The sequence below is a fragment of the Clarias gariepinus genome, chromosome 26, assembly GCF_024256425.1.
Source record: "Clarias gariepinus isolate MV-2021 ecotype Netherlands chromosome 26, CGAR_prim_01v2, whole genome shotgun sequence".
Classification (NCBI taxonomy): Eukaryota; Metazoa; Chordata; class Actinopteri; order Siluriformes; family Clariidae; genus Clarias; species Clarias gariepinus.
The window spans coordinates 9,052,501-9,079,573 of NC_071125.1; the positions used below are offsets into that span (position 1 = coordinate 9,052,501).

A 27,073-nucleotide genomic window follows, 5' to 3' on the forward strand; every position below is an offset into this window, starting at 1 on the left:
ATACCATGACCAATGATAAGGAATATGCAAAATGTTTGGTTAAGCTCCTTCTGAAACATTATCGGTCTAATGTCACCCAGTCTTTTATTACGTAGCTTACCATTATAAAAAATGCTTTTGTCCAGAGGCTCAATAAACTCCATTCCTATGACTCTTTCCAAGAGCAGTTTATCTTTCACAATGTAATCCATCTCACGATGAGCCTGGCAGTAAAAACAAAAAACAGGATCACCATGCTGAACACTGCACCAGTGTGTATCGGTAATAAAGATGAAGTCCATAAAGTCTCACATGGTCAATGACGGAGGCCAGAAAGCGGTTCATGGTGTGGTAGGCTTTTGTGTTCTGCACGAATGGGTTGGCCGAGGCATCAATCAATCGCGAAGGTCCATTTCTCTGTGTGTTGATGGAAAGGTCATGAATAACGTTAATAAGAGCTTGTGCGTGTGTGTTTACTTTAAAAACTAGCAAGGACAAACCCAGCCTGATTGTTAACATGTGATCTTATAATGGCACCGAGATTTATTTTATTGACATGTTGGTCTGTTGTCATTGGTAATTACTACACTAGCCACAATGCAACTACCTGCTGACTACCTGCACAATTGGGATTTAGCCCTTGCTTCAACTTTAGTTACATTTCTTACAGGAATAACACAATTATGAAGTTACCCAAAAATCCGAGTCAATTAGCACGAGTCACATTTCAATATGAACAAATGTAATGTGTTTCAGGGTGGAGTTTTACTTTATTTTCTCCTAATAAAAAATAAATGACATTGGTAAACAGTGCTGGTGTGAACTTACTTTACTGAGCGGCTCGAATATGCGATCATACTGTGCTCTAAGACGACTTGTAATGGAGATCTGAAAAGTCTGGATGTCAGAATTAGGTAACAGACCTCTCTGGCCACAAAGATTCTCCTATTGAATGTGTAAAAACACACACACAAACACATACATATATATTAATATCCCTTACCAATACATATTCTCAAAATTATCACTTAAATAATTTAACAGATCTTACTGCCTCTCTCTTCAAGTTTGAATTCATCTCCTCCATATTAGTATCAGCGTGGCCGTGCACAGATCGCCCGTGAATGTAGTAACCAAAACAGCGTTGAGAAAGCAGCAGCAGTGATACCTAAAACACAGCCATCACGAAAAACGTAAAGACATGCGCAATATTTCAGTTGGCGCTTTATTCGCTGCAGAAGTCCTAGAAATCATAAAGGTCCCAATTAAAAGTATAAAAATTTGTCTCTCTCCCTCTCTGTATCAGCCTGTCGTTAGGTGTTATGTGTGTGCGGGCGTGTAATTTGACACCGTGCTCCTTCACACACACCAACACACACACTCTTCTCTATACAGAAACTCGCGATTCTTTCTAAAGGTAAAGTGCAGGTTCTTTTTTTTTATTTTACTTCACAGCAGTGATTCCGTTAGTATGTGTTACACAGCGCCTGCGCACATAAACGGAAACACTTATCTGTCAGAATTTATTTTTACTTCTTTTTTTTTTAAAGGTAAAGTGCATGTTAATTTGTTTTATTTTTACTTTATATTTTGTATTTATTCTTTTTATGTATTTATTTTTTTTGGCTGTGGAATGAATATATGAATTTCCATTATTACTTATGGGAAAATTACATTTGATGTACGAGCATTTTGGAATACAAGCCCGCTTCCAGATCAAATTATGCTCGTAATCCAAGGTTCCGCTGTATACATGTTAGAAATAATAACTTAAACTTGTCTTACTTTTTCCAATATTCATTATATTTTTTTTACTTTTATTTTAAACTTTTTGGTAGACAGTCAGTGAATTAAGTGCAACTAAGCAAGACATACTACACAGCCAAAAAAGGTCACAGTTGCAGAAGGATTAAATAATTGGCTTGCGTCAAGCAAAGGAGAACTGAAATAGCTGGAATTGGGTTTAGAACTGCCTAGCACATTATTAAAACCTGGAAGGACAAAGCTGATGAGGCAATTTTGCAAAAAAAAAATGTGGCTGGAAAAAATTACGAATGACTGTAATTAGAAAAATTGAGGCTAATCAAAAAAAATTCTTCTATTTGCTAAGGGCTATTGGACTTTGGAGCGTTGGAAAAAGGTCACATGGTTAAGACCCTCTTCTAGAGCAATGGGTGTGTCACGGTAAGAAGAAGAAGAACATGAATCAATGCACCTATCATGCATAGTGCCCCACCTCTGGATGTTGTTGATGTGTTATGATCTGGGGTTGCTTCAGTTGGTCAGGTCTAGACTTAGCAACATTATGTGGCAATAAAATAAAGTTAGGTGATGACCTGAATGTACTGAATGTCCAGGTTATCAATCGGTGGATTTCTTCATCCCTGATGGCACAGATTATTCTAGGACTTAAATTCTAAAAGAGTGGTTCTGGGAGCAATCAGGAATCATTTGCACACATAAAGTGGCCACATTCAAACCTAAATATAGTAAATGTGCTTAATCCAAAAAATATACTTTTTGGGGGGCATCAGGTGTTGTATGTTGCTCACTGAAATACATCTTTCTTAGAATTCTCCTTGTCCATTGTTTGGGCATGTTATCAAACTTGCATATGGCTTCATACAAGAAAATATTCATACAGTTAAACCTTGGATTGCAAGCATAATTTCGTTCTGGAAGAGTGCTTGTATATCACTCGTATATAAAAGTGTTGTATCCCTCATAAGAAATAATGGAAACTCATTGAGTCGTTCCACAACCCAAAATAGTCATATAAAATAATTAATACAACATATAAAGTAGAAAATAAAACAAATTAACCTGAATCGTGACTGTAGTGCTTGAGACCAGAGGAGGGAGAGAAAGGGGCTGCTGTGTAGGACAACTTTCACGCACGCACACACACACCCGCATGCCCGCACACACACACAGACATGGATACAAACACAAGCTTGCAGACAAGTGGGGGGTGGTGGGGCAGCTGCTGTGTAGGATGACACACACACACCAGTTTACCAAATAGAGACTCAGCCTCGCACGGTTGAGTCTCTATTCAGTAAACTGGTATTGTGTGTGAGTCATCCCACACACACACATACAAACACAAAATAAAAAATGTTTTATGCCACACATGTGGTCACAGTGTTATAATAAACAGTGCACATGCGCACTAATGTTGACTATACGAGTGATGCACGCACACTGAGCCCGAGCATGGGAGACAACTACCCACAATTCAGCCGCGGGAGGGAATGATTAACCATTGGCTCAGTTGTGATCATGTGACGCTTGGCATTAAAACAAGAAGCACATGCAGGCTACATGATAGTACAAGATTTTTTCAAGTCAAAATTTATTGAACATTTTTTGCTTTTCTTGTGGAACGCTCGCAAACCGAGTAACTCGCTTCCCAAGGTTCTACTTTTGAATATGCTTACATTTAACACACCAGCATACAGATTAGAGCTGCTATTGTATGACTCACGTTGCTAATAGAGCAGAGATCTACAAACTGACGAATCTTGTCTTCCACAAAGCGCTCATAGAAAACTGAGAAAAACGTGATCTGGAAAAAAGAAACAAACAATAACACATTACTTACATTACAGCTACAACCAGTTATTCCTCCGTGCAGTGTTGCAAACGGCCGATCGGTGAAGTGCATAACATTGATAACCAGTGAGGGGAATCATCAGGGATCAACCGATACGTTTTTTTTTTTATTAAAAAAGAAATTGTTGGTGATATTTTACTATGTGTGTGGGGGGAATAAAGGTGTAACTAATATACAGTAAATAATAATCTACAGTGGTGTCTGTGTGTGAGGTGTGAGTGAGTGTTAGCACCTGTATAAAACCAATGCAAAGCCATAGAGCAGCTGCCAAACCGTAGCGCAGTATGCGGCTGTAGGCTGGTTGGTATCCCTCGCTTGAACGCTGAAGCTCTGAAGAAGGGTCTCTTAATGCAAGGCTGGAAAAACTCACCACCTGACCAAACCACACACACACACAAAATCTAACCATGCACACATACAGATTCATCTACGGCACTGCTTGTAGAGCAGCTCACCTGCAGGAAGAAGAGCACAGAGATGACCTGGAAGGTGGGGTTGATCTTACGAATTGTCTGAATCTCGTTCCATTCGTTAGCCACAAAATACGTTCTCCAGATGCTGACTGTAGATGCTGGGGTCTTTCCTTCACCACAACCTAAAGACAGGTACACAAGCGCACAGTATGCTGTAACTGTTGCATCACTTATTACACAGGCTTCCTTTAGCTAAAAGTGAATTGAGCCCAGTAAAACGTTGTATGTAAATAATAGCACACTTGCTAAACTAGCGGTTATAAACTTCTCTTTACTTTATAGCTTATTTAATATGAGAAGGAAACTGAAATATAACTTATACGAAATATCTTGAAACATACATTTTGGCATCGGTTGATGTCTAAGAAAGGCAGCCCAGTATTGTTGCTGTGTAACCATGGACAGTAAGTACTGTTCTTTGGAATTATAAAATAAATCACTTCAAAATATATATTTTATTGCAGATTTAAATAAATGTTTTTGTGTATCATTTGTTTATATTACACTTTGATATTTTATCAAATGAAGTGAAAATTTAAAATCAGCCAAACATAGCAAAAAATTTATAAAATTAAAAATCATAAATTTTTCATATGCTGCTGAGTTCTAAAGACCTTTACCTTCTACAGATTTACTAGACTTGCCGCTGCGAGGTCTCTCCCAGTCTATAAAGAATATATCCACCGACATCTGCAACCACAATTCATGGAGGAACTGTAGCGCCTACAGAGTAGCAGAGAATCAAAATTACAGTTAGGCTTAGGCAGCTTAAGAGTTTATGACACAAACATATACATATTATAGAGTTGCAGATGAATCCAAATAAATTTAATTTGAAAGAACATCTGCTATAAACCAATACAAATCACTAAAGAGATACCTGCAGAAAGTGGCATTGTATTACAAACACATTTTCACATTTTCTCATTACTTATTATGATGTTTCCACACATCACCTTAAGTGCAAAAGCACAGCCAACGTATATCACAAAGCGATCCTCCTGAGCTGGTAAAGGCAACAGGACTGATACAAATTGCTGAGCCTATAAAATGGGAACAAAAAATCAGGGGGAAAAAGAAAAAAAAATAAAAAGAAAAAAGAAAAAAACAAAAAGAAAAATGTATATACGGTACACAGATATAACCAAAGCCTGTAATACACAACTGCAAAGAAAATCTCAATAGAGACTGTTAACATTGTGTAATAGCAATACAAAAATGTTGCTGACCTTATAAAAAATGAGCCAATACAGACCAGTTCCGACAGTGATGACGAAGAAAACGTTTGCCAAATCTCCGGCATAGAACAACAGGAACTTCACAATGGTCTGAATGAAATAGAGGTGCGTACATTACAACAATTAGAAAAAATAAAAAGGCTGTTATTTGGCATTATTATTAAAATTATTCTCATGTATTAAAACTTTGCATTTTAATTGTGACCAAAATTAAAAATACATGCACTGATTTATATTTAATACTGCTTATCCTGTATAGGGTCACGGGGTGCCTAGGGCCCATCCCAGGGAGTTCAAGACACAAGGCATGTATCCATTGCTTCCTGCTTTGAGCTCCCTGTATGGGCTGCCAACCCATTCCAGGACAACAGCCAGAACATCTTGCAAATAAATATTTAGTTTTTAATTAAGTTTGACTATTTGATTATAGTGGAATCATTTTCAGGAACCACTCTACATTTAAAATACTAAAATATGTTCATGACATTGTAGGGGGGAAAAAACAAAAAAGGTAATAACCTGGTCATTCAGTAGATTCAGGTCATCAGCTGACTCCATTTTATTGCCACATAGCATTGCTGAATCTAGATCTGACCAACTGAGGCAACCCCAGATCATAACACTGCCTCCAGACTATGCATGAAGTGTTAATTGTTAATGCACTTCTTTTCTTACCCTGACGCGCCATCACTCTAGAATAGGGTCATTCTGATCACATGACTTTCTTCCATTGCTCTAAAGTCCAATCTTTATGCTCAAAACTTAATTGAAGACGTTTGTATGATTCTGAGTTCACATCACATTATGCATGCAGAAATGCTCTTACTTTCACTATTAAACAAAGCTAGGATTTCTACTAGCCTTTTTCATAACACACCTTCATCAAGCAGTTGAAGTGATCTTTGATGACAGTAATTAAGTAATTAATCCCAACCCTAGTATTAATAATTCATTGGACAATTATTAACCCAATTTTTGTATTTTAATTGTTTTCTTTGCTTGATGAAGGGGAATAATTTCACCCATCTCAAACAGTGAAATATTTTTTTGGCCAAGCAGTATATAAGCTGCATTGCATTCTAGAAAATACTTCTACATTAGACACGACTGCTATCTATATTTCTTGAACGGCCTTTTCTTTCTATAATTTTTTTTTTTTTTTATGAAATCACATGCGACAATATCAGTCCCTTCTTTTAGTGTGTAGGTGTGTGATTGTGTTTGTGTGCATGTGCTTGCCTGTACGTCAATGAGAGGTGAGGCGATCCTTCTTTTCCAGCTAGCGGTCTTCAATAAAGAGTAAACAACAGCCACGCCACCCAACACACCCAGTGCAATCTGGGCAACACACACACACACACATCATTACCATCATCGTCACCATCCTTAAAAATCAAAATTTCTACTTATTTTAAAACTCACATCAGTTTTAACTTGAGCGTTGCTCTGATCCATCTCATAATCCAATGAGAACGATACCTAAATATACCCACATGTAAAGGTTACTCTGTAATCTGTACATAGATGCATGTACATACCGAATATGTACTTGTATGTAATACCTACAGCTACAGTTTGCTTGGCCAGATCAGTAATGAGAATATCAGAGTAAGACACAGTCATCAGGGGAGGGTACACCTGTCCTTTCTGGGTGTTCGGCACCAGATGGAATCTACAATCCACACAACAATATTATTAAGAACATAAAACATCATACTCTGTATGCAAATTGTGTGCATTAAAAATTGTAGGTATTTTACCTAATTTGTAAGGTAGTGGCCACACGAATAACTCTGGGGGTAGAAGTCAGACTCTTTTCACGACCACTTAAAGTGTCTATCATCATCAGTCTCCGTGTCAGGTACCAGCTATTTATGTTCGAGGCTAGAAAACACAAACACACAATGCATATTAGGACAAAAAAAAAAAACAGTAGTGCCAATTTAATGTTGTTAAAATAATAAGCCCACATCATTTGTCACAGCCTTGAGGTTACAGTTTGTTCGTTACAGAACAGAAGCATTTGAAAAAGGTTTTGTGTGTTTAGACCATCACCTATAAAGACAAGCCGAAAATATCAGGGCATAGAAACGCAAAATGAAAAGCAGATTTTGTTCCACTGATGTCAAGTGCGCTATGATGAAAAACAAGTGAAAAAATAAATTATGGTTTTGACTAACAATATTTTCAGTTGATTATGAAAAATGTCAATTAATTAAACAAACAAAAAAAACTGCAATTTTGAAACATACCAAATTGATTTAGCTTAGTGCAACTGCAAATGAGCCTCAGCTAAAATTTGAAATATATACTGTATATAAATTTTTTTTTGCGTGGAACATGGTTAAGAAATTACATCATACTGGACAATTGTAGTGACAAACTTCTCTGATGGTGCGAAGATCAGCAACATTTATCACAACCAAAACCTTTTTTGAAATGTACTTAATATTCACTTCAATTTTTATTTATTTTTAATTGACAGATGTGCAAAAAGAACTATCAAATGAACCATTGTACTGTAAAGTTAAATTGATTATAAACCTATGATCGATTGTAACCGTGATCGATGGTAACCCGACATCCCTACACAATAGACATAAAAAGTTTACACACCACTCTCATAATTGTAGGGTTTTTTTTTATGTGATATAACAACCAACAAAATTCAAGTGGAAAAAAACAGAACAGAAAAAATACTGTTACTGAGCAACATACAAATTGTAAATTGTGCCTGTAAATGAATCTCGCCAAGATAATTACATGATTTCAGGTAGTATGCATGCATGATTTAGAATTATAAAATAATGTGCATGTTTCAGTTATTTTCACGCACTCTTTTGTAAAGAAACCAAGTCCATGGTTTAAAGAAAAAACTGACCTAGCCAGCTCATTATATTCATCATTATAAATATAATATGTGGTCAAGATGGAAAGAATTGTCTCTGATTAAGGTTCTGTATTGCATGAGCACTTCTTTACAGTAATACAAAAGAAACCTTCTTGTACACTGCAGGGACAACATTTTAATACTCTCATAATTTTATTAACTATTTCAAATGTCACTAATAGCTTATACCATCCTTGTTTGGAAACTGCTGTGTGATGGTGCAACTATTAAATATGGAACAACTTAAACCAAATCACAAAAAGCATAAACCCAATGTAAATGCAATATAAACTACTAAAAAAAATAATAATAATTTTACAGAACACTCTGTCCCAGTTTGACTTGAACGTATATGCCTCCAACGGGGGTTTAAGTCAATCAAGGACTGATTGTTCCCTTAATTTTTTTAAACAATATAATAAGGGAAGCAACAGAAAAGCATCCACGCTATTAACTGGAAATCACTAGAAGTTTATCCCTGACAATACCAGAGCCATCGATATCATGGAGTACAAAAGAGCTAAACTGGACGTGCTTCAAGAGTAGGACAAATTTTCTCTCCTTTATTCATTTATAGCGACACAATCCAATCATGGGCATTTGTAAGTTCATGCATGAAGAAATGCGCTTTTCTTTCATTGTTGCAGCTTTTTAAAATGTGTTTGAGAGCTTCATAAGTGCCTCAGGGAAACACGTGATCACCTTCTCCCTATAGCAGTTGTTGATGGTGTATGATGGTGAGAGCTGGATGGTGGGTAAGTGGGATTTGTCCAAGACAAGAATCAAAGAGAAAAATAAAATGAATAATAATAGTAAAATCCTGTAGACGTTCTAGTTAAAACTTATTTGTTAAAATAATAAAGTGTTATTACAATGACAGCCTTATTAAAATAGAGAGATTTAAAAAAGTAAAATAGAGAAAACCTACTTTATTTCACAGAGTTGATTTTTTTTTTTTCCCAAAAAAAATAAATAACACCTTACTGGACCTTAATCAACAGAATATTACAACCTAAAACGTGTTCCTTGACTCATCACCTTTCAACTGTGTGTTACCTTGATTGACAAACTGCCCATTTAACTGCAGAGCGAGATTGAGAATAGGCACAGCGAGGAGGCGCTTATCTCCTACGGTGTTCTGCTGCACCATGAAGACGTCATAAAACAGCGGCTCCGAATAAGCAGCCAGGAGATCCGACACTGAAAGAACACACTGAAGAAGGGAGAATGTTAGCAAAAAAAAAAAACACACTTCTGAATGTACACACATGCACACGCGGAGTACTCACAGTTTGCTTGTAGGCCGTCCCAAATGTGTAAGCAGCCTGCAGCCTGGTTAATGTATCTGGACAAAGCTGCAAAAAAATAATGAAACCATTTAACCAAATATGAGGACAAGTCAAAAATGATCCCATTCTGGTTGTATTAAAACTAGGGTCACTAAAAACTGTCAATATTAACGTGTTAATGCATATGATTAATCTAGAAATTTTAACGCATTACTATTTTTTAGCTCAAATTAAACATATGACCAAGTTGGATCGTAATAGCTTCCCATAAACACACTGCACTTACCTGGTTGTGTGTGATAATGGCATGTTTAGCGTGGATTAAAAGATGACCTAGGAAGAAGGCTTCTAAATGAAAGTTTGGATAAAACCAAAGTTTTAAGCTTGAGCTACCTTCAAGGGGAACTATTTTTACAAGAATACAGTGGTGTGAAAAACTATTTGCCCCCTTCCTGATTTCTAATTCTTTTGCATGTTTGTCACACTTAAATGTTTCTGATCATCAAACACATTTAACTATTAGTCAAAGATAACATAATTGAACACAAAATGCAGTTTTTAAATGATGGTTTTTATTATTTAGGGAGAAAAAAAATCCAAACCTACATGGCCCTGTGTGAAAAAGTAATTGCCCCCTGAACCTAATAACTGGTTGGGCCACCCTTAGCAGCAATAACTGCAATCAAGCGTTTGCAGCGAGTCTTTTACAGCGCTCTGGAGGAATTTTGGCCCACTCATCTTTGCAGAATTGTTGTAATTCAGCTTTATTTGCGGGTTTTCTAGCATGAACCGCCTTTTTAAGGTCATGCCACAACATCTCAATAGGATTCAGGTCAGGACTTGACTAGGCCACTCCAAAGTCTTCATTTTGTTTTTCTTCATCCATTCAGAGGTGGATTTGCTGGTGTGTTTTGGGTCATTGTTCTGCTGCAGCACCCAAGATCGCTTCAGCTTGAGTTGACGAACAGATGGCCGGACATTCTCCTTCAGGATTTTTTGGTAGACAGTAGAATTCATGGTTCCATCTATCACAGCAAGCCTTCCAGGTCCTGAAGCAGCAAAACAACCCCAGACCATCACACTACCACCACCATATTTTACTGTTGGTATGATGTTCTTTTTCTGAAATGCTGTGTTACTTTTACGCCAGATGTAACCGGACACGCACCTTCCAAAAAGTTCAACTTTTGTCTCGTCGGTCCACAAGGTATTTTCCCAAAAGTCTTGGCAATCATTGAGATGTTTTTTAGCAAAATTGAGACAAGCCTTAATGTTCTTTTTGCTTAAAAGTGGTTCGCGCCTTAAAAATCTGCCATGCAGGCCGTTTTTGCCCAGTCTTTTTCTTATGGTGGAGTCGTGAACACTGACCTTAATTGAGGCAAGTGAGGCCTGCAGTTCTTTAGATGTTGTCCTGGGGTCTTTTGTGGCCTCTCGGATGAGTTGTCTCTGCGCTCTTGGGGTAATTTTTGTTGGCCGGCCACTCCTGGGAAGGTTCACCACTGTTCCATGTTTTTGCCATTTGTGGATAATGGCTCTCACTGTGGTTCGCTGGAGTCCCAAAGCTTTAGAAATGGCTTTATAACCTTTACCAAACTGATAGATCTCAATTACTTTTGTTCTCATTTGTTCCTGAATTTCTTTGGGTCTTGGCATGATGTCTAGCTTTTGAGGTGCTTTTGGTCTACTTCTCTGTGTCAGGTAGCTCCTATTTAAGTGATTTCTTGATTGAAACAGGTGTGGCAGTAATCAGGCCTGGGGGTGACTACAGAAATTGAACTCAGGTGTGATAAACCACAGTTAAGTTATTTTTTAACAAGGGGGGCAATCACTTTTTCACACAGGGCCATGTAGGTTTGGAAGTTTTTTTTTCCCTTAATAACGTAAACCTTCATTTAAAAACTGCATTTTGTGTTCAATTATGTTATCTTTGACTAATAGTTAACGGTTTTTGATGAGCAGAAACAAGTGTGACAAACATGCAAAAGAATAAGAAATCAGGAAGGGGGCAAATAGTTTTTCAAACCACTGTACATGAAATGCAAGATGTGGGAGTGGTGGCTCAGGTGGCTAAGGCTCTAGGTTCTTAATTTTTGGATATGAAGATTTGGGTTTGAGTCCTTATAATACCCATACTACCTAGCCACTGCATGGAGTCCTATTTGATAGATTTATTTTAACATTTGTTAAATGATAAATGTAAAGATTATGCCTGTGATTAACTAGATTAAAATCTTTAATTAATTGACAGCACTAACTAAAATTTCTGTTGGTCTTATCATCGCTTTCCGTTTTAGGATATTGTCTCCTATAGTCATTGCTGTGCAGGATGTAAAGGTTTTACATCAGTTCATTTGTAACCGCATTACAAGCATATAGAGAAGTTTAAGAAAGGTTGCATGAGTGTTAGAAGGTTATGTCGAAAAATGGTTCATTTATCTTTTCTAAAAGTTAGTCAAAATAAATTCTACAGCCAGAGTGCATATAATTTTTGCTAACAGACACTTGGACTGAATTTAGTGTTTGGAAATTTAACTGGTCATAAAGTAGCAGTCCCATTCCATATTCTTACAGTACAGTAAGTCAAGTTTTTAGGCCCACGTTTACGCTTTACCACTGATCATATTTCTACAGACTTTATCTTGTGACATTCACTTTATTAAGTCGCTCTTATTCAGTAGTTATCCTTAAATCATCTGTTCATGAGGTGTGTATACACCACTGAGCTGATTTACCTGCAGGTTTCTTCTGCCAACATTCTCCCATCTTACAAACTCTCCTTGTGCTGTATATACTGCAGCCAGCATCTGTATACTTGTGCTCTGAGGACACACACACACACACACACACACACAGGAGGAAGTATTTCACAAAAATAATTAAATGTTAATTGAAATATAGAAACAAATATTTCCATTCATCCAGTTTAAACAGGATGGAAGGACAGGTAGCACGGAAAATAAACAGAAGGCAGATCCAACGCCTGCGACTCTGATGAAGGAAAGTTTTTGACCTTCATATAAATGACTTCTTCCACCTACACCTCTCACAACAACACAGTTGTTAGGAGAATACATTAAACTCTTAATCTAGGGAAATAAAAGTAGAATAACAAGTAACTCTTAAAAATGTGGGCTGCTAGACTAAAGTTCATTCAAGTATCAGATTATGTACTAAAATAGATTACAGACATTAGCTCATCATCATCATCATAATTTTTTAAAAATCCCTCTGACATGAGACACATCTATGCTAGCGTCTGGCACTTTTACTACCAAACCGCAAGCTTTCGACACTTTTTTGCTGACACTTGCTAAATCACAAAACATTACAGGTTTCAATAAACTGTTTTCAATTACGCTGTTTAAAAAAAAACAAATACACAAAATATTAAAAAATAATTACTCAGGTTGGTGGACACATTATTAAGATGAGCTGTGGTAAAGGATGCTACTGGGTTTTTTTTTCAAGTGCCTTTTAGCTCTATAACTATTTCTGTGGAGTTAAAGGGAGTATCATCAGATGTCAGTGCTGCTGTAAAATTTTCAGAGGTCATGTTAGGTAAGAATAAGATAGTTAAATAAATGCAGCTGTAAAACCAAAAACAAATAAAAAAATTATTTTAAAATTAAATATTTTTTTAGCCAAGTACTATTTTCTAATTCATTATGTATCAGTGCCTCCTGCTCCTATTACACTACAAATATTTTTATCTGTGGGGAAAAAATATTCAGTGAAAATCTTTAGATGAATTTCAGAGTTATAATTTGGTATATCCCTCTTTTGCTTTAATAACAACGCAAATCAATGGGTTGTGTAAACCTGATGATCCCATGTTAGATTGGACCGGTTGCTGTGGTTGTCTGAATTTAATTAAATTAAATTTTTATTTGTATAGCGCTTTTAACAATTGGCATTGTCCCAAAGCAGCTTTACACAATCAAAATAATCATTTAAGATTGTATGGAATTTGAATGTGTATGAATCAAAATGGTCAGATAGCCCTTAAACACATGCTTCAAAAAAGTAATAAGATGGTGACCGAGAATAATTGCAGATTTTTGATTTTTTAATTTTTTTACAAAACGAATAAACATTAAAACTCTTTTCCTCATGACATGTGGTGAAGTAAACAGTAAAATAAAATGATGAATATGCTGTATGGCCAAAAGTTTGTGGACAGCTGGCAGTCACAATTATATGTGCTTTCCAATAGATTCATTAGTAATATTAGGCACTGATTTTGGATGAGGAGGTCAAGAGGTGTTATCAGTGTTACGGTTCATCCCAGAGGTGTTACGTGAGGCTCTGTGCACTGGACACTCATGTTCTTGTACTACAACCTTAACACACAATGTTTTTGGACCTCAGTGGATGCTGTTATGATGGTTAGCTGCATACAAATGCATTTAAAAGAATGTGAAGAAATGTTATGCAACCTAGACATTTCACCATAAAAGCTACTGTAAAATATCTCAAGAACATGAAAAGTGTAAGTTGTTTCTCTTTTGTGCAAGCAAGGGGAAGTGTATATGAAAAACACATGAAAAACACATACATACACAGACACAAACATAGATAGATAGATAGATAGATAGATAGATAGATAGATAGATAGATAGATAGATAGATAGATGGATAGATAGATAGATACTGACATAAAGATATACATACATGCATGCATGCATACACTGATACATAAGGAGATGCATACATAGATATGAAAGTATCCACACCTTGTCCGTGCCTTTAAAGTTGAATCCAACAGGCAGTGGCTCACTCTGCAGAACTCTTGATGCCAAGCCTGGCTGTTCTCCATAATACAGCCAGGGAAGGTTTAACCGCCTGTAGACGCAAAATACAAACATAGTCTCTCGTCTCAACTTTGTGTACCATAGCAAAATGCAAGGACTAATGATCAGAACATTTACGAACAGTCTCAATAATATGAAGACGGGGTGTTACAAGACAGCGCATCAAATTATTTGATATTTCTGCATATATTAACTGTAACAAACATTTAAATTTCATCAACTTCACATGTCTGTCTCTGAAGAAGAAACTTCCTTTTAACCCCAAATTAAGTTAAAGCCATAGTGGTTTAAACCTGCTATTCCTAAGCATGTTGTTTCTGTCAAACTTAAATTCAAGCATATAGTGGCTTAAGAAATCTTTTCACAAATCTGTAGGGCCTGGTGTATGAGAATACTTTGGATTCAAGGGTATTTACGTCGCTGGTGACCACAGGCCCATTTTATAGTTTTGGATCAGCACAGATAAGCACAGCACTGCCAAAATACTAACAATATTTTTTTTCTGATTTATTTCTACAGAACTAAATTGCTGGGGTCATGAATGTATTCCCCAAGTTGATTAAGTCAACTGTATTCATTATTTACAGCCATTGTATAACTTAGGCCTGGTTAGCATGTGTTGTCTTGCTCAATCAACAACAAAAATCCCCTAAGTTCAGGGAAATTAAATGATTGTAGAGAATGTAACATCAGTCTGTCAGGCTTTCAATTTCTCTCATTTATTCTATTAATTGTCTAAGTTTTACACATTCACTACACTTATTATTTACTGTATGTTTTTATGTATAGCGTTATATTTTTAATAAAATCCGTAATTGTATTATCCTTAAAGTAGTCAGTAAAACAATAAATGAGTGCCTAAAGATACAATTTATAAATTGGTTGTTTATGTAACAACATTAGCAGCAATATAATTATCCCTCTCGTCTGTTCCAAACACTCAGCATCACCAGTATACTAGTCACTGGCCGGATCATCTGTCATCATCTGTATCTGTTTCTCTCTAATTCATGCCCTTATGGTAGATGTTTTTGTGTGGCATAACAAGCTAAACATTCCCAGGTACAGGAAATAGACTGACACTGGGAAACAAGAACTTGTCGAAAATAAGAGCCAAAAAGCCCAGATAACAATTTTTTAAGACTACATTAAATAAAATGTAAAAACATCTGGCTTTATTGAAGCAAGATATTAATAAATGAGAAAACCTCAAGTCTTTTGAACAACACTGTAAATCAAATACAGGCTGGCGCCCATTTCATCATTGGATTTAGGAGAGAAGTAAATTAAGCGCTACCCTTCCTCACTTCTACATGCAGCGTGTTTGTATGTGTGTGCACCAGTAAGGGTTGTCCTGGTTGTTGCCTTGCGCTGCTGTCGCTCTGTAGATGGTGTTGTAGAGGCCGCAGGCGTCGTTGCTCATAGTGCTTGACGAGTGCATGTTTAACACACACATGTTCCCCAGAGCCTGGCATGCTGTCCGATTATTGAACAACTACAAGACAAGGTAAAACACAACTTACACTTACATAAGTGATGACAAATCATTCATTTCCAAAGTGAATTTCCCTTCATGCTTAAGAGAACATTTTTGCTTCCCAGACCTCAAAGTTTAAATGCAGCTTATCTTTACACACTTGAATGTTGCCAAAAAATGTTGCTGGAAAAAGGAAACAATATGCACCTATACTGTATAATGTATTTAAATTTTTCACTTTTTGTTATATTGCAGCCATTTGCTTAAATCATTTAAGTTCATTTTTTTCCTCATTAATGCACACACTGCACCCCATATTGACAGAAAAGCACATAATTGTTGACATTTTTGCAGATTTATTAAAGAAGAAAAAAATGAAACTGAAAACATGGTCCTAAGTATTCAGACCCTTTGCTGTGACACTCATATATTTAACTCAGGTGCTGTCCATTTCTTCTGATCATCTTTGAGATTGTTCTACACCTTTATTTAAGTCCAGCTGTGTTTGATTATACTGATTAGACTTGATAAGGAAAGCCACACACCTGTCTATATAAGACCTTACAGCTCACAATGCATGAGCAAATGAGAATCATGAGGTCAAAGAAACTGCCAAGAGCTCAGTGACAATTGTGGCAAGGCACAGATCTGGCCATGGTTACTAAAAAAATTCTGCTGCACTTAAGGTTCCTAAGAGCACAGTGGAAGACGTTTGGGACGACCAGAACTCTTCCTAGAGCTGGCCGTCCGGCCAAACTGAGCTATCGGGGGAGAAGAGTCTTGGAGAGAGATGCAGTCGAGAGATGGGAGAAAGTTGTCGAAAGTCAATCATCACTGCAACCCTTCACCAGTCGAAGCTTTATAGCAGAGTGGCCAGATGGAAGCCTCTCCTAGGTGCAAGACACATGAAAGCCCGCAGGGAGTTTGCTAAAACGATGAGAAATAAGATTTTCTGCTCTGATGCGACTAAGATGGTCGACCAAGAACTTTTTAGCCTTAATTCTAAGTGGTATGTATAAAGAAAACCAGGCCCTGCTCAACACCTGTCCAATACAGTCCCAACAGTGAAGCATGGTGGTGGCAGCATCATGCTGTAGGGGTGTTTTTTAGCTGCAGGGACAGAATGACTGGTTGCAATTAAGGGAAAGATAAATGCGGCCAAATAGAGTGCTTAGGACCTCAGACTGGGCCTGACGATCAGATGATCCCCAAATCCAGGTATAAAAAACTTGTTGCTCATGGGAAAAAAAGACTCATGGCTTTATTAGATCAATAGGGTGATTTTACTAAATACTGAGCAAAGGGTCTGAATACTTAGGCTCATGTTATATTCGCAGTTTTTCATTTTTAATAAATCTGCAAAAATGTCAACAATTCTGTGTTTTTCTGTCAATATGGGGTGCTGTGTGTACAAGGAAAAAAAGAACTTAAATGATTTTAGCAAATGGTTACAAAAAAATTTAGGGGGGTCTGAATTCTTCTGTACTTTCCGAGTAAGTAAAAAAACAGCATCTTCTAATCAAAGTATCTACTGATGAGGATAGATTAATGGTTTACATTTATTAATTTAGCATGTTTTCCTCAGGAAGGAAAAAGTTCATAAAATACAAACACACTATAATGATACGACAGGATGTCACACCATTGCCGCAATCCTCGTCTAACAACCCATTGCAGCATAAAGACATGACCTTCACAGACTAAAGACACCCTAGACACTCAGCCAGTTGTGAAGTAACTGCTCAGTATTCTTACACTAAAATGTTTTATAATCTGGTTTTGTGTTCTGATGTTTAAGTACATTGCACAAGTCTCTGATATCCTGTTAACTGATCATCTAATCTTTAATCTGATCCTCTAACAGCCTGTTCCTGTTTGTGAATGATTCCTTTAGATCATTTGATCTGCTGTTATTAAAAAAATTAAAATGGATAACGGCATCAGAATCTGTTTCATTGTCTATGACCAGATACAGGAAGGATGTGGTTATATGCATGGAGAGATTGAAGCACAGTTTGCTCTCTCGGTTCAACCTTATTACAGAATTCGAAAACCTGACAGCGATGATATAAGACAAATATCACTAAAAAACTAGAATATTTTTATTCTATTTTATTTAACTTTTTTTTTTGTACTATTTTTTTTCTGGTTTATTAAATAAATAGTAACAGAAATTGCTTAAATGATATTTATTAAAATGGAAAAGATAAAAATGATCTAATCACTGATCTGAACTGGATTTTTTTTTTTTTTTTTTTGTCTCTCATAATTGAGGTATACGATGGAATATTACAGGCCTCTCTCATCTTTTTAGGTGAAGGAACTTACACAATTGGTGGCTGACTAAATACTTTTTTGGCCCACTGCATGCCCGTGTGCATGTATGTGTGCGGGTGCGTGTGTATACCTACCAGGCATGCAGCTGCAGAGGAATACAGGAAACTAGTGAACCAGGCAGAGGGGACAGCTAAGCCCTTAACCACAAGATAACAGAGAAAAAAAACTAAGAGACATTAAAGATGACTAAGCAGTCCTATTTGTTCAGCAGTTTAACTTCTTGTCAAATGCTTACCAACTGAGTAAAACTTATTGTGGACACGACTGAACTGGGCAAGCTGTTGGGAGGGAAACACATTCCTCCAGCCTGTAATAGATCAGTATGTTGTGTGGGTTTTTAGTTAACAGTCATAGTTAGTTTAAAATACATTTCTCTAAATTCGAGTCTTAAATTGCTTAAAAATGCTACACAAACAAATAAACTGAAGCTTTTGCATGTAAATTACCTAATACTTAGCTTAAACAATACATCACCAAAATATACTGTACAATTATTTTCTCACCGGAATGTTGGAGCCGCACGCACAGGACTGAGATGTGTTGATGAAGGATTCCTGACATCTTACACATCTATGCATATAGGATGCACATACTTTAATACACAGGCAAGGAAAACAAAAAGCGTACACACAGAAATCAGAGAGAGAGAGAGAGAGAGATTACCTGTTGCCTTTCGTGTCTGGAAAAGAAAAAGCTGGATCTGTTCCATTACATATCTCACACTGAGCTTCTTGAAGAAGAATGCCATTTACCCTTCTTTCCACTAATGAAACACAGAGTGACAAAGATTTAAGGAATAAAACCTGACACTGTATGCTTTTACAGGACCATAGAGAATACCATGGCTGAGTAATTAATATCCCAAAGTTCATTGATTTATACAACAACAAAAATAAAACAACAAAACATATTAGCACTACTTATTACTTACACTATAGCAGCTATAAACATTTAACCCTTTACCTCAAACACAGGTTATCATGTTAAGTACAGTAGAAATCTCATGAGACTCTCACATGGAGGAAAAAAACAAGAACCAGAATTGCCTAGTACCGAGTTCTTGGGGGTGTTAAAGGATCCGGTACAAAGGCAACAAAAATCATTCAGAAAAAGAAAAGCATTCTGCTCCTTCAGAAGGTCTGTGACAATTTATGAGCTTTCACAGTGAGACACAATCCAGGCCGCCGCATACACGTTTAATGTATACATGAACTTTCTTGCAGATGCAGTGAGCAGGGTAGTACTCTTAAACCTAGACAGCAAATTTTAGTGCAATGATATAGTGCATATCACTTGTGGAGCAGTTTATGACTGAGTGCACACAAGGCCTGCATACTAGCCCTGAGATCGGGGTGTCCCCTTGACTGCATGGTAATAGTAGTCATCCTGATCATCATTCCGAAGGTCTATTTCCATTTGACGCAAGTAATATAGCTAAGGGTTAGGCCAATGTGTGAGAAATATCTACCCTGACATGTTTAAACCTGTTGCTGATGTTCAGAGCTTGCCCAGACTTACTGAGATTTGTCAAGACATGTCGAGACATGCTTGGACTGCATAAAAAGAAAAGTGTATAGCAAAGCGATGTAGAATGAGTACGAGGAAAGTTAGGGAACTTCCCAAGACTATGACTCAACACTTGCATAGCCCAGGGCGGAAGATAAAATAATTTAATAGTTCAACTGGTGATGATTATAAGAAAGATGTTTAACACCCCTAAATTCTGCTGGGCAAATTGATAGAACAGTGGTTTCTGCCACCTGCGGAAAAAACAGCCCGCAGTTTCGGTATAAGAGAGGGGAATATGGTGAGAGAACTAAGAATGAGGAGGGATCTTCACTTGTACCCTAGGCAGGGGATTTTCCATTGGAGCAGGTGTTAGAGCATGTCATATACTTCACAGACTAAGGCTTATGGAAAAGATTAACAGTACATGGAGAAATGCAGTGCAGAAGTTTCTTTCCCCTAAAAACAGATGAACTGCAAAGCTCAGCCCAAACCAGTCTAACCCTGTTTTGAACAGTAAAAGCAGAAGTGAAACTTCCCTCAAATATTTTTAAGCATAAACCCCCCAGCCCTACAGCATTAAGGGCTTTTTGCCTCACTCCTGTTATAGCGGACACTGACGATTCACCCTATTGTGCAAAACATTTATTAAAATGTATTCATTCTTCCAAATGCAATTTTACCTCCTTTTAATAATTTTCACCTCAGTTGCACTTTCGCATCTGTGTTATGTTGTATTGAGAGATATTGAGTATTACATTGGGTGAGACAGATGACAGAAGAAGGGATCCAATTGTTGGCACATATCAATCCAGTAGTGGGGCATTTTGGATAGGACAAGACACTTAACAGTTTTTTATTTGCTGGGGATTCGTGACAATGTTTGCAAGTGTTGTGTGGATGTCACAAATGTCAGCTGGTGAATCCAAATGCCACCACATGTGTACCACTGCAGCTCCTTCCTTCAAGTGAGGTCCCCTTCACAAAGAAATGCCATAGACCTTATTTGGGGCATTAGAATTGATGTATTGGAATAAGTGTCTCAAGGCTATTGTTAGCAGGATGAAAGTTCCCACAAGCCTTTACAGGGTGCAAGACTTGGGTGCAAACAACTATGAGTAGAGAAAAAGCAAAAAAAAGTTTAAAAAACAAAAAAGTTCTAGAACAAAATTCTAACCACAAAGTCCTAACTTTCTTGTTTTCACATGGGTTTATATACCCAACAAATGCCTCATTGCTCCTCCTTGTTCGATCCAATTTTTATTTAATATTCAAGGAGGATTTTTATTATAATCAATAATTGATTATTGATCTTTTTGTTTCTTAGCTTTTAAAAAGAGAAGTCTGGCCATCTGTGCTTGGAAAGTTTAACCCAAAAGTTATTTTTATAACTTTTCCTAAGCATCTCTGTTAAATTTCAATTTGCCAGACCTTAGCAAGATATTTTCTGTACTTTTTCCATTACACTCTGTCTGCAATAAAGTTCCTTATTTCTTAAGGGTCATCCTTCGGTCACTCTCCAAGTTTTCTACATATTTTTCTACTTGATTGAAGTTAGAAAAGGAATATATTAATACAGACTAAGATTTTTTTGATTATTATCCGTATACTATTAGTTTAGGTATTATATTAGGTTATATTATTAATACTGACATTATTGTTTGAAGAGTCTTTTTGCCTCCTGCCTGTGTATCTTTTACTTCCCCAAATTGAGAGCCTGCAGGCCTGTTTTTCTCTGAAACAGCTCTTTCACCGAGGCCTTTTGGGTATTGGACATAAAATTTCCCACAAAGGACAGCTCGTTAGGTTAGGCTTTACACTTTTTTTACACTTTATTTTACAAAGAGGTATTGGCAGATTCCCTTGATCCTAATGTCTCTTGAAAGAAATGTCCCTTTCCACTTGGTTTGGTTCACACCAATTCGTAACACTTTATTTTCAGTTGTCCAGAACTCCTGCAGAACTCCCAGCATTGTCTGCCTGCAAACTGTTTATGTCGCTGCCTATCTAGATGAAATCTTCATTAACAGTAATGCTTGGCAGCAGCACATGCAGTTCCTAAACGCTGTCCTCTGGTTGATGAGATGGACAGGACTCACAGCAAACCTAAAGTGCATAACTGGGCAGATGAAAGTACAGTATGTATGCTTCCATTAGGGTCATGGTAAGGTACAGCTGTTCTGAATGGGGGCCCATTGTAACATTTCCCTAAATTGTTTTTGTAGACTGCCACATCAGTCAGGGATCTAAGGGCTTTTTGTTCCACGGTTGTGAAGGAGAGGAGCACCCTGTGTTTTACATCCACATAACCTTTGGTGAGAGAATGATCAAGCATATCTTGTCATTAATTGGCTTGACCTGACCAACTAAATAAATCCCAGATCATAACACTGCCACCAAAGGCTTGTACAGTGGCCAGTATGATGCGTACATCGCTTCATGCACTTCCCTTCCAAGCAAACTGGAGCTTTTTTTTTTCTAATTAGTCTTACTACAGTACTACATGTTTTTTTCTTATGGCCACACAGATGTTTAGTCCCAATCCTCTAAGTTCGCACCGCACTGTGTGGAAAATGTATAAATTGTGGCAGTAAGATGTTGCTGTGTGATCAGTAAAGTGATCTATAATGTTAACCAATGTATTCTTCAGGGTATTTTTGATATCAAAAAAATCTATTTGCATTTCATTGAGAACAATGTGTAACATTATTATGTTAAGAAAATAAAAATTTATAGTACTATGAGCTTTAAATTGTAGTTGTCCTTTAAACATCCAATACATATTCCCGAGTTATGTGGTCCAGGAAAGAACCTTTGTTCTTTCAAACATTGGAGATCTACCCCGTCATAAGATACATTAGGTGTATTTAACCATTTGTTACTCTAGTCATCACATTTCAAAGGGGTTCAGATGCTATAAAAAGGTATACATAACAAATGAGCATCCTATGACCAACACTCGAGCATCCTATGTCCAAGACGTGAGCGTCCTATGTCGAAGACACTCTCCAGTGATTCTGTAAATTTCTGTATCATTTGCATTTGCTTGCTGTGTGTGAATGTATTACATATTTCTTAAATTCTTAGCATTTCTTCTTTAAAAAAATAAAGTGCATTTAAGTAGTGTAGACGTGTTTTATATGATTTGGTTACTATGTTATTTTTACAGGAGATTGTTGGGCATTTGAAGCCCTCTGGTTCTCCTTATGATGTTGTTCCTCCTCGGCTGTTCCTCCTCGGCTGTTTAAAGAAGTGTTTCCTACTGTGTTTTCCTACTGTTGGCCCAGCTGTTCTTGCTCTTGTTAACAGTAGTCTCTCTTCAGGTCTGGTACCTAAAACTTTTAAACATGCTGTAGTCCAACCTCTCATTAAAAAAAAAACGTTTTAGATTCCACAGTTCTCGAGAACTACAGACCTATTTCGAAACTTCCCTTTCTTTCTAAAGTGATTGAGAAGATTGTGTACAGTCAATTAATTGCTTTTCTGGGAAAGTATAATATTTTAGAAGTTTTTCAATCTGGTTTTAAAACCTTGCACAGCACTGAGTCAGCTTTGTTAAAAGTGTTTAATGATATATTTTTAGCCACTGACTCCGGTGACTGTGGTGTTCTCGTCCTCTTAGATCTAACTGCTGCATTTGACACAGTGGATCATGAAATTCTGCTTTCTCGTTTGGAGCAGTGGGTGGGCATTAGGGGCATAGCATTGGAGTGGTTCCGATCCTACCTGGCGCACCGAACCGTCTGTGTGTCCCTTGGTGATTGTGTGTCCTCCTTTGCTCCTCTACTGCCACAGGGATCAGTTTTAGGCCCCCTTCTCTTTTCAATCTATCTGCTCCCACTTGGCTCCATTCTTAGAAAGCATGGCATCTCATTCCACTGTTACGCTGATGATAGTCAGATCTATTTTCCTCTTAAAAAGAAAGATGTCTACTCGGTGAGACCTTTACTTAGGTGTTTTGGGGAAATAAAGTCCTGGTTGACCCTCAATTTTTTACAACTTAATGAAAAAAAGACAGAGGTGATGGTCTTTGGGGGATCCTCTGAAAACCCTTTTGTGGATCTGGTTGTTTTTTTTCCCAGTATGTAAAACCAGTCATCTCAAATTTAGGTGTCAAAGTGGATGCGGATCTTAGGTTTGACAGTCAGATTAGGGATGTTGTTAAATCAAGCTTCTTTCAATTGAGAAATCTGGCTAAAATAAAATCTGCTCTCCCTAGGGAGCATTTTGAGACAGTAATTCATGCTTTTGTCACCACTCGAATTGATTACTGTAATGCACTCTATGTGGGGGTTAATGCTTCCTCCATTGCTCAACTTCAGCGAGTACAAAATGCTGCCGCACGTCTTTTAACTGGCAAGTAACACGGAAGTATGAGCACATTTCCCCAGTTTTAGCCTTACTTCACTGGCTCCCTGTATATTTGAGGATTTATTTCAAAATTCTCCTGTTTGCTTTTAAAGCATTAAATGGTCTAGCCCCGACCTTCTAATCATATTCGCTTCACCCATATTCGCCCTCCCGCTCTCTTAGGTCAGCTGATCAGCTGCTCCTGTGTGTGCCGAAAACTAAGCGTAAGCTTAGAGGGGATTGGGCTTTCGCTGTTGCAGCTCCAACAATGTGGAATAAATTGCCTTTGCACATTAGACAGGCTTCTTCCCTCGCTGTTTTTAAATCTCTTCTCAAAACCCTTTTTTTTTCCATAGCCTTTGATGACTTGCAAGATGCTGGCATTTGATTCATTTGTTTTACTTTACTTATTTACTCTACTTTGTGTCATTTGTTCTTATTCTATAGTTGCTGTTCCTAATTTGTTTTGTTTTTATTTATTTATTTTATATGTGCTATTAAGCTTTTTAGTTATGTTTTTTTTTTTTTTTTGTACAGCACTTTGGTCCAGTGTGGGTTTGTAAAGTGCTTTATAAATAAAGTTGGTATGGTATGGTATGGTAATAGTAAAAGTTTGACAAATTTTGTAGGTGACCTCTGACTTGCCATAATAATACTTGCATGTTTTAGATAAAAAAAATTAAAAAAAAATCTAAAAAGTAGAGAGTAAAGTCCAGACTTGCATGTTGGCAAAAATAATGTCTTTGACATGGAGATTATAAGCTTTGGAATATGTGTGGTTTTGTAAAGATAAATTAAATGCAGTGATAATACATTTCAAGTAAACGTGCACTTCAAATGAAAGATTATAAATTAGAGTCTTAGAGTCAGATATTTAAACTTTGAAGTTAAACACGCATTGAAGCTTCGGCTGCTCCTACCTTCCATTGTTGGTTATACGTGAGCAGTGGACTAAAAGAATCTCTCTCAGTATAGACATTTTCCCCTTACATGTGGGTATAAAAATGCTCTTACTTTCACTATTAAACATAGCTGTGAGTTTTACATTTACATTTAGGCATCTGGCAGACGCTCTTATCCAGAGCGACTTACATTTTTATCTCACTATACATCTGAGCAGTTGAGGGTTAAGGGCCTTGCTCAAGGGCCCAACAGTGGCAACTTGGTGGTTGTGGGGTTTGAACCTGGGATCTTCCGAACCATAGTCCAATGCCTTATCCACTGAGCTACCTGGCTACCTAGTTTTACCTTCTTTATTGTGCAAATTCATCATGCTGTTAATTGATCTCTAATCATCATCATTCGTAATTCCCGAATGCGATTTTGATTTTCAAGCACATTTCTTCCCTGAAGCTGATGTCTTACTACTATCCTTACAGGTTTTAACAATGTGTTGGACAGTTAGCCCAAATCTGTTTTTTTTGTTTGTTTGTTTAATGCAAGCCAATAATTTGACCCTTCTGAAATGATATTTTTAAAACATGAGCATCCTATGTCCTTTATTGGCACTAACAACCACCTAATCTTTACAAATCTACAGTCGTGGCCAAAAGTTTTGAGAATGACACAAATATTAGTTTTCACAAAGTTTGCTGCTAAACTGCTTTTAGATCTTTGTTTCAGTTGTTTCTGTGATGTACTGAAATATAATAAGCACTTCATACGTTTCAAAGGCTTTTATTGACAACTACATGACATTTATGCAAGAAGACAGTATTTGCAGTGTTGGCTCTTCTTTTTTAGGACCTCTGCAATTCGACTGGGCATGCTCTCAATCAACTTCTGGGCCAAATCCCGACTGATAGCAGCCCATTCTTTCATAATCACTTCTTGGAGTTTGTCAGAATTAGTGGGTTTTTGTTTGTCCACCCGCCTCTTGAGGATTGACCACAAGTTCTCAATGGGATTAAGATCTGGGGAGTTTCCAGGCCATGGACCCAAAATTTCAACATTTTGGTCCCCGAGCCACTTATTTATCACTTTTGCCTTATGGCACGGTGCTCCATCGTGCTGGAAAATGCATTGTTCTTTACCAAACTGTAGTTGGATTGTTGGAAGAAGTTGCTGTTGGAGGGTGTTTTGGTACCATTCTTTATTCATGGTTTTGTTTTGGGCAAAGTTGTGAGTGAGCCCACTCCCTTGGATGAGAAGCAACCCCACACATGAATGGTCTCAGGATGCTTTACTGTTGGCAGGACACAGGACTGATGGTAGCGCTCACCTTTTCATCTCCGGACAAGCCTTTTTCCAGATGCCCCAAACAATCGGAAAGAGGCTTCATCTGAGAATATGATTTTGCCCCAGTCCTCAGCAGTCCATTCACCATACTTTCTGCAGAAGATCAATCTGTCCCTAATTTTTTTTTGGAAAGAAGTGGCTTCTTTGCTGCCCTTCTCGACACCAGGCCATCTTCCAAAAGTCTTCGCCTCACTGTGCGTGCAGATGCGCTCACACCTGCCTGCTGCCATTCCTGAGCAAGCTCTGCACTGGTGGCACTCCGATCCCGCAGCTGAATCCTCTTTAGGAGACGATCCTGGCGCTTGCTGGACTTTCTTGGACGCCCTGAAGCCTTCTTAACAAGAATTGAACCTCTTTCCTTGAAGTTCTTGATGATCTCATAAATTGTTGATTTAGGTGGAATCCTAGTAGCCACAATATCCTTGCCTGTGAAGCCCTTTTTATACAACGCAATGATAGTTGCACGCGTTTCTTTGCAGGTCACCATGGTTAACAATGGAAGAACAATGATTTTAAGCATCACCCTCCTTTTAACATGTCAAGTCTGCCATTCTAACCCAATCAGCCTGACATAATGATCTCAAGCCTTGTGCTCGTCAACATTCTCACCTGACGATTACTGAAATGATCTCAGCAGGTCCTTTAATGACAGCAATGAAATGCAGTGGAAAGGTTTTTTTTGGGATTAAGTTAATTTTCATGGCAAAGAAGGACTATGGAATTCATCTGATCACTCTTCATAAAATTCTGGAGTATATGCAAATTGCTATTATAAAAACTTAAGCAGCAACTTTTCCAATTCACAATATTTATGTAATTCTCAAAACTTTTGGCCACGACTGTACATAGTCCAGAACGCTGTGATTTCA

At 37.4% G+C, this 27,073-nt stretch overlaps 1 protein-coding gene across 1 annotated transcript in view; it reads right to left on the reverse strand.

Annotated features, from left to right (window-relative positions):
• The window catches only part of tmem67 (transmembrane protein 67), a 34,787-nt gene that overhangs the window by 2,788 nt on the left and 4,926 nt on the right, over window positions 1-27,073 (reverse strand). The window contains exons 4-26 of the mRNA XM_053487452.1: window positions 18,774-18,873; window positions 18,614-18,680; window positions 18,346-18,417; window positions 18,185-18,247; window positions 15,637-15,791; window positions 14,219-14,327; window positions 12,218-12,304; window positions 9,486-9,551; window positions 9,253-9,409; window positions 7,067-7,190; window positions 6,873-6,978; window positions 6,729-6,785; window positions 6,546-6,644; window positions 5,298-5,396; window positions 5,025-5,111; window positions 4,689-4,791; window positions 4,051-4,190; window positions 3,828-3,968; window positions 3,467-3,547; window positions 1,031-1,147; window positions 808-924; window positions 292-396; window positions 101-203 (exon numbers count right to left, since the gene is read on the reverse strand). Of these exons, the coding sequence (XP_053343427.1) occupies window positions 101-203; window positions 292-396; window positions 808-924; window positions 1,031-1,147; window positions 3,467-3,547; window positions 3,828-3,968; window positions 4,051-4,190; window positions 4,689-4,791; window positions 5,025-5,111; window positions 5,298-5,396; window positions 6,546-6,644; window positions 6,729-6,785; window positions 6,873-6,978; window positions 7,067-7,190; window positions 9,253-9,409; window positions 9,486-9,551; window positions 12,218-12,304; window positions 14,219-14,327; window positions 15,637-15,791; window positions 18,185-18,247; window positions 18,346-18,417; window positions 18,614-18,680; window positions 18,774-18,873 (2,355 nt within the window). The remainder of the gene's footprint in view (window positions 1-100; window positions 204-291; window positions 397-807; window positions 925-1,030; window positions 1,148-3,466; window positions 3,548-3,827; window positions 3,969-4,050; window positions 4,191-4,688; window positions 4,792-5,024; window positions 5,112-5,297; window positions 5,397-6,545; window positions 6,645-6,728; window positions 6,786-6,872; window positions 6,979-7,066; window positions 7,191-9,252; window positions 9,410-9,485; window positions 9,552-12,217; window positions 12,305-14,218; window positions 14,328-15,636; window positions 15,792-18,184; window positions 18,248-18,345; window positions 18,418-18,613; window positions 18,681-18,773; window positions 18,874-27,073) is intronic.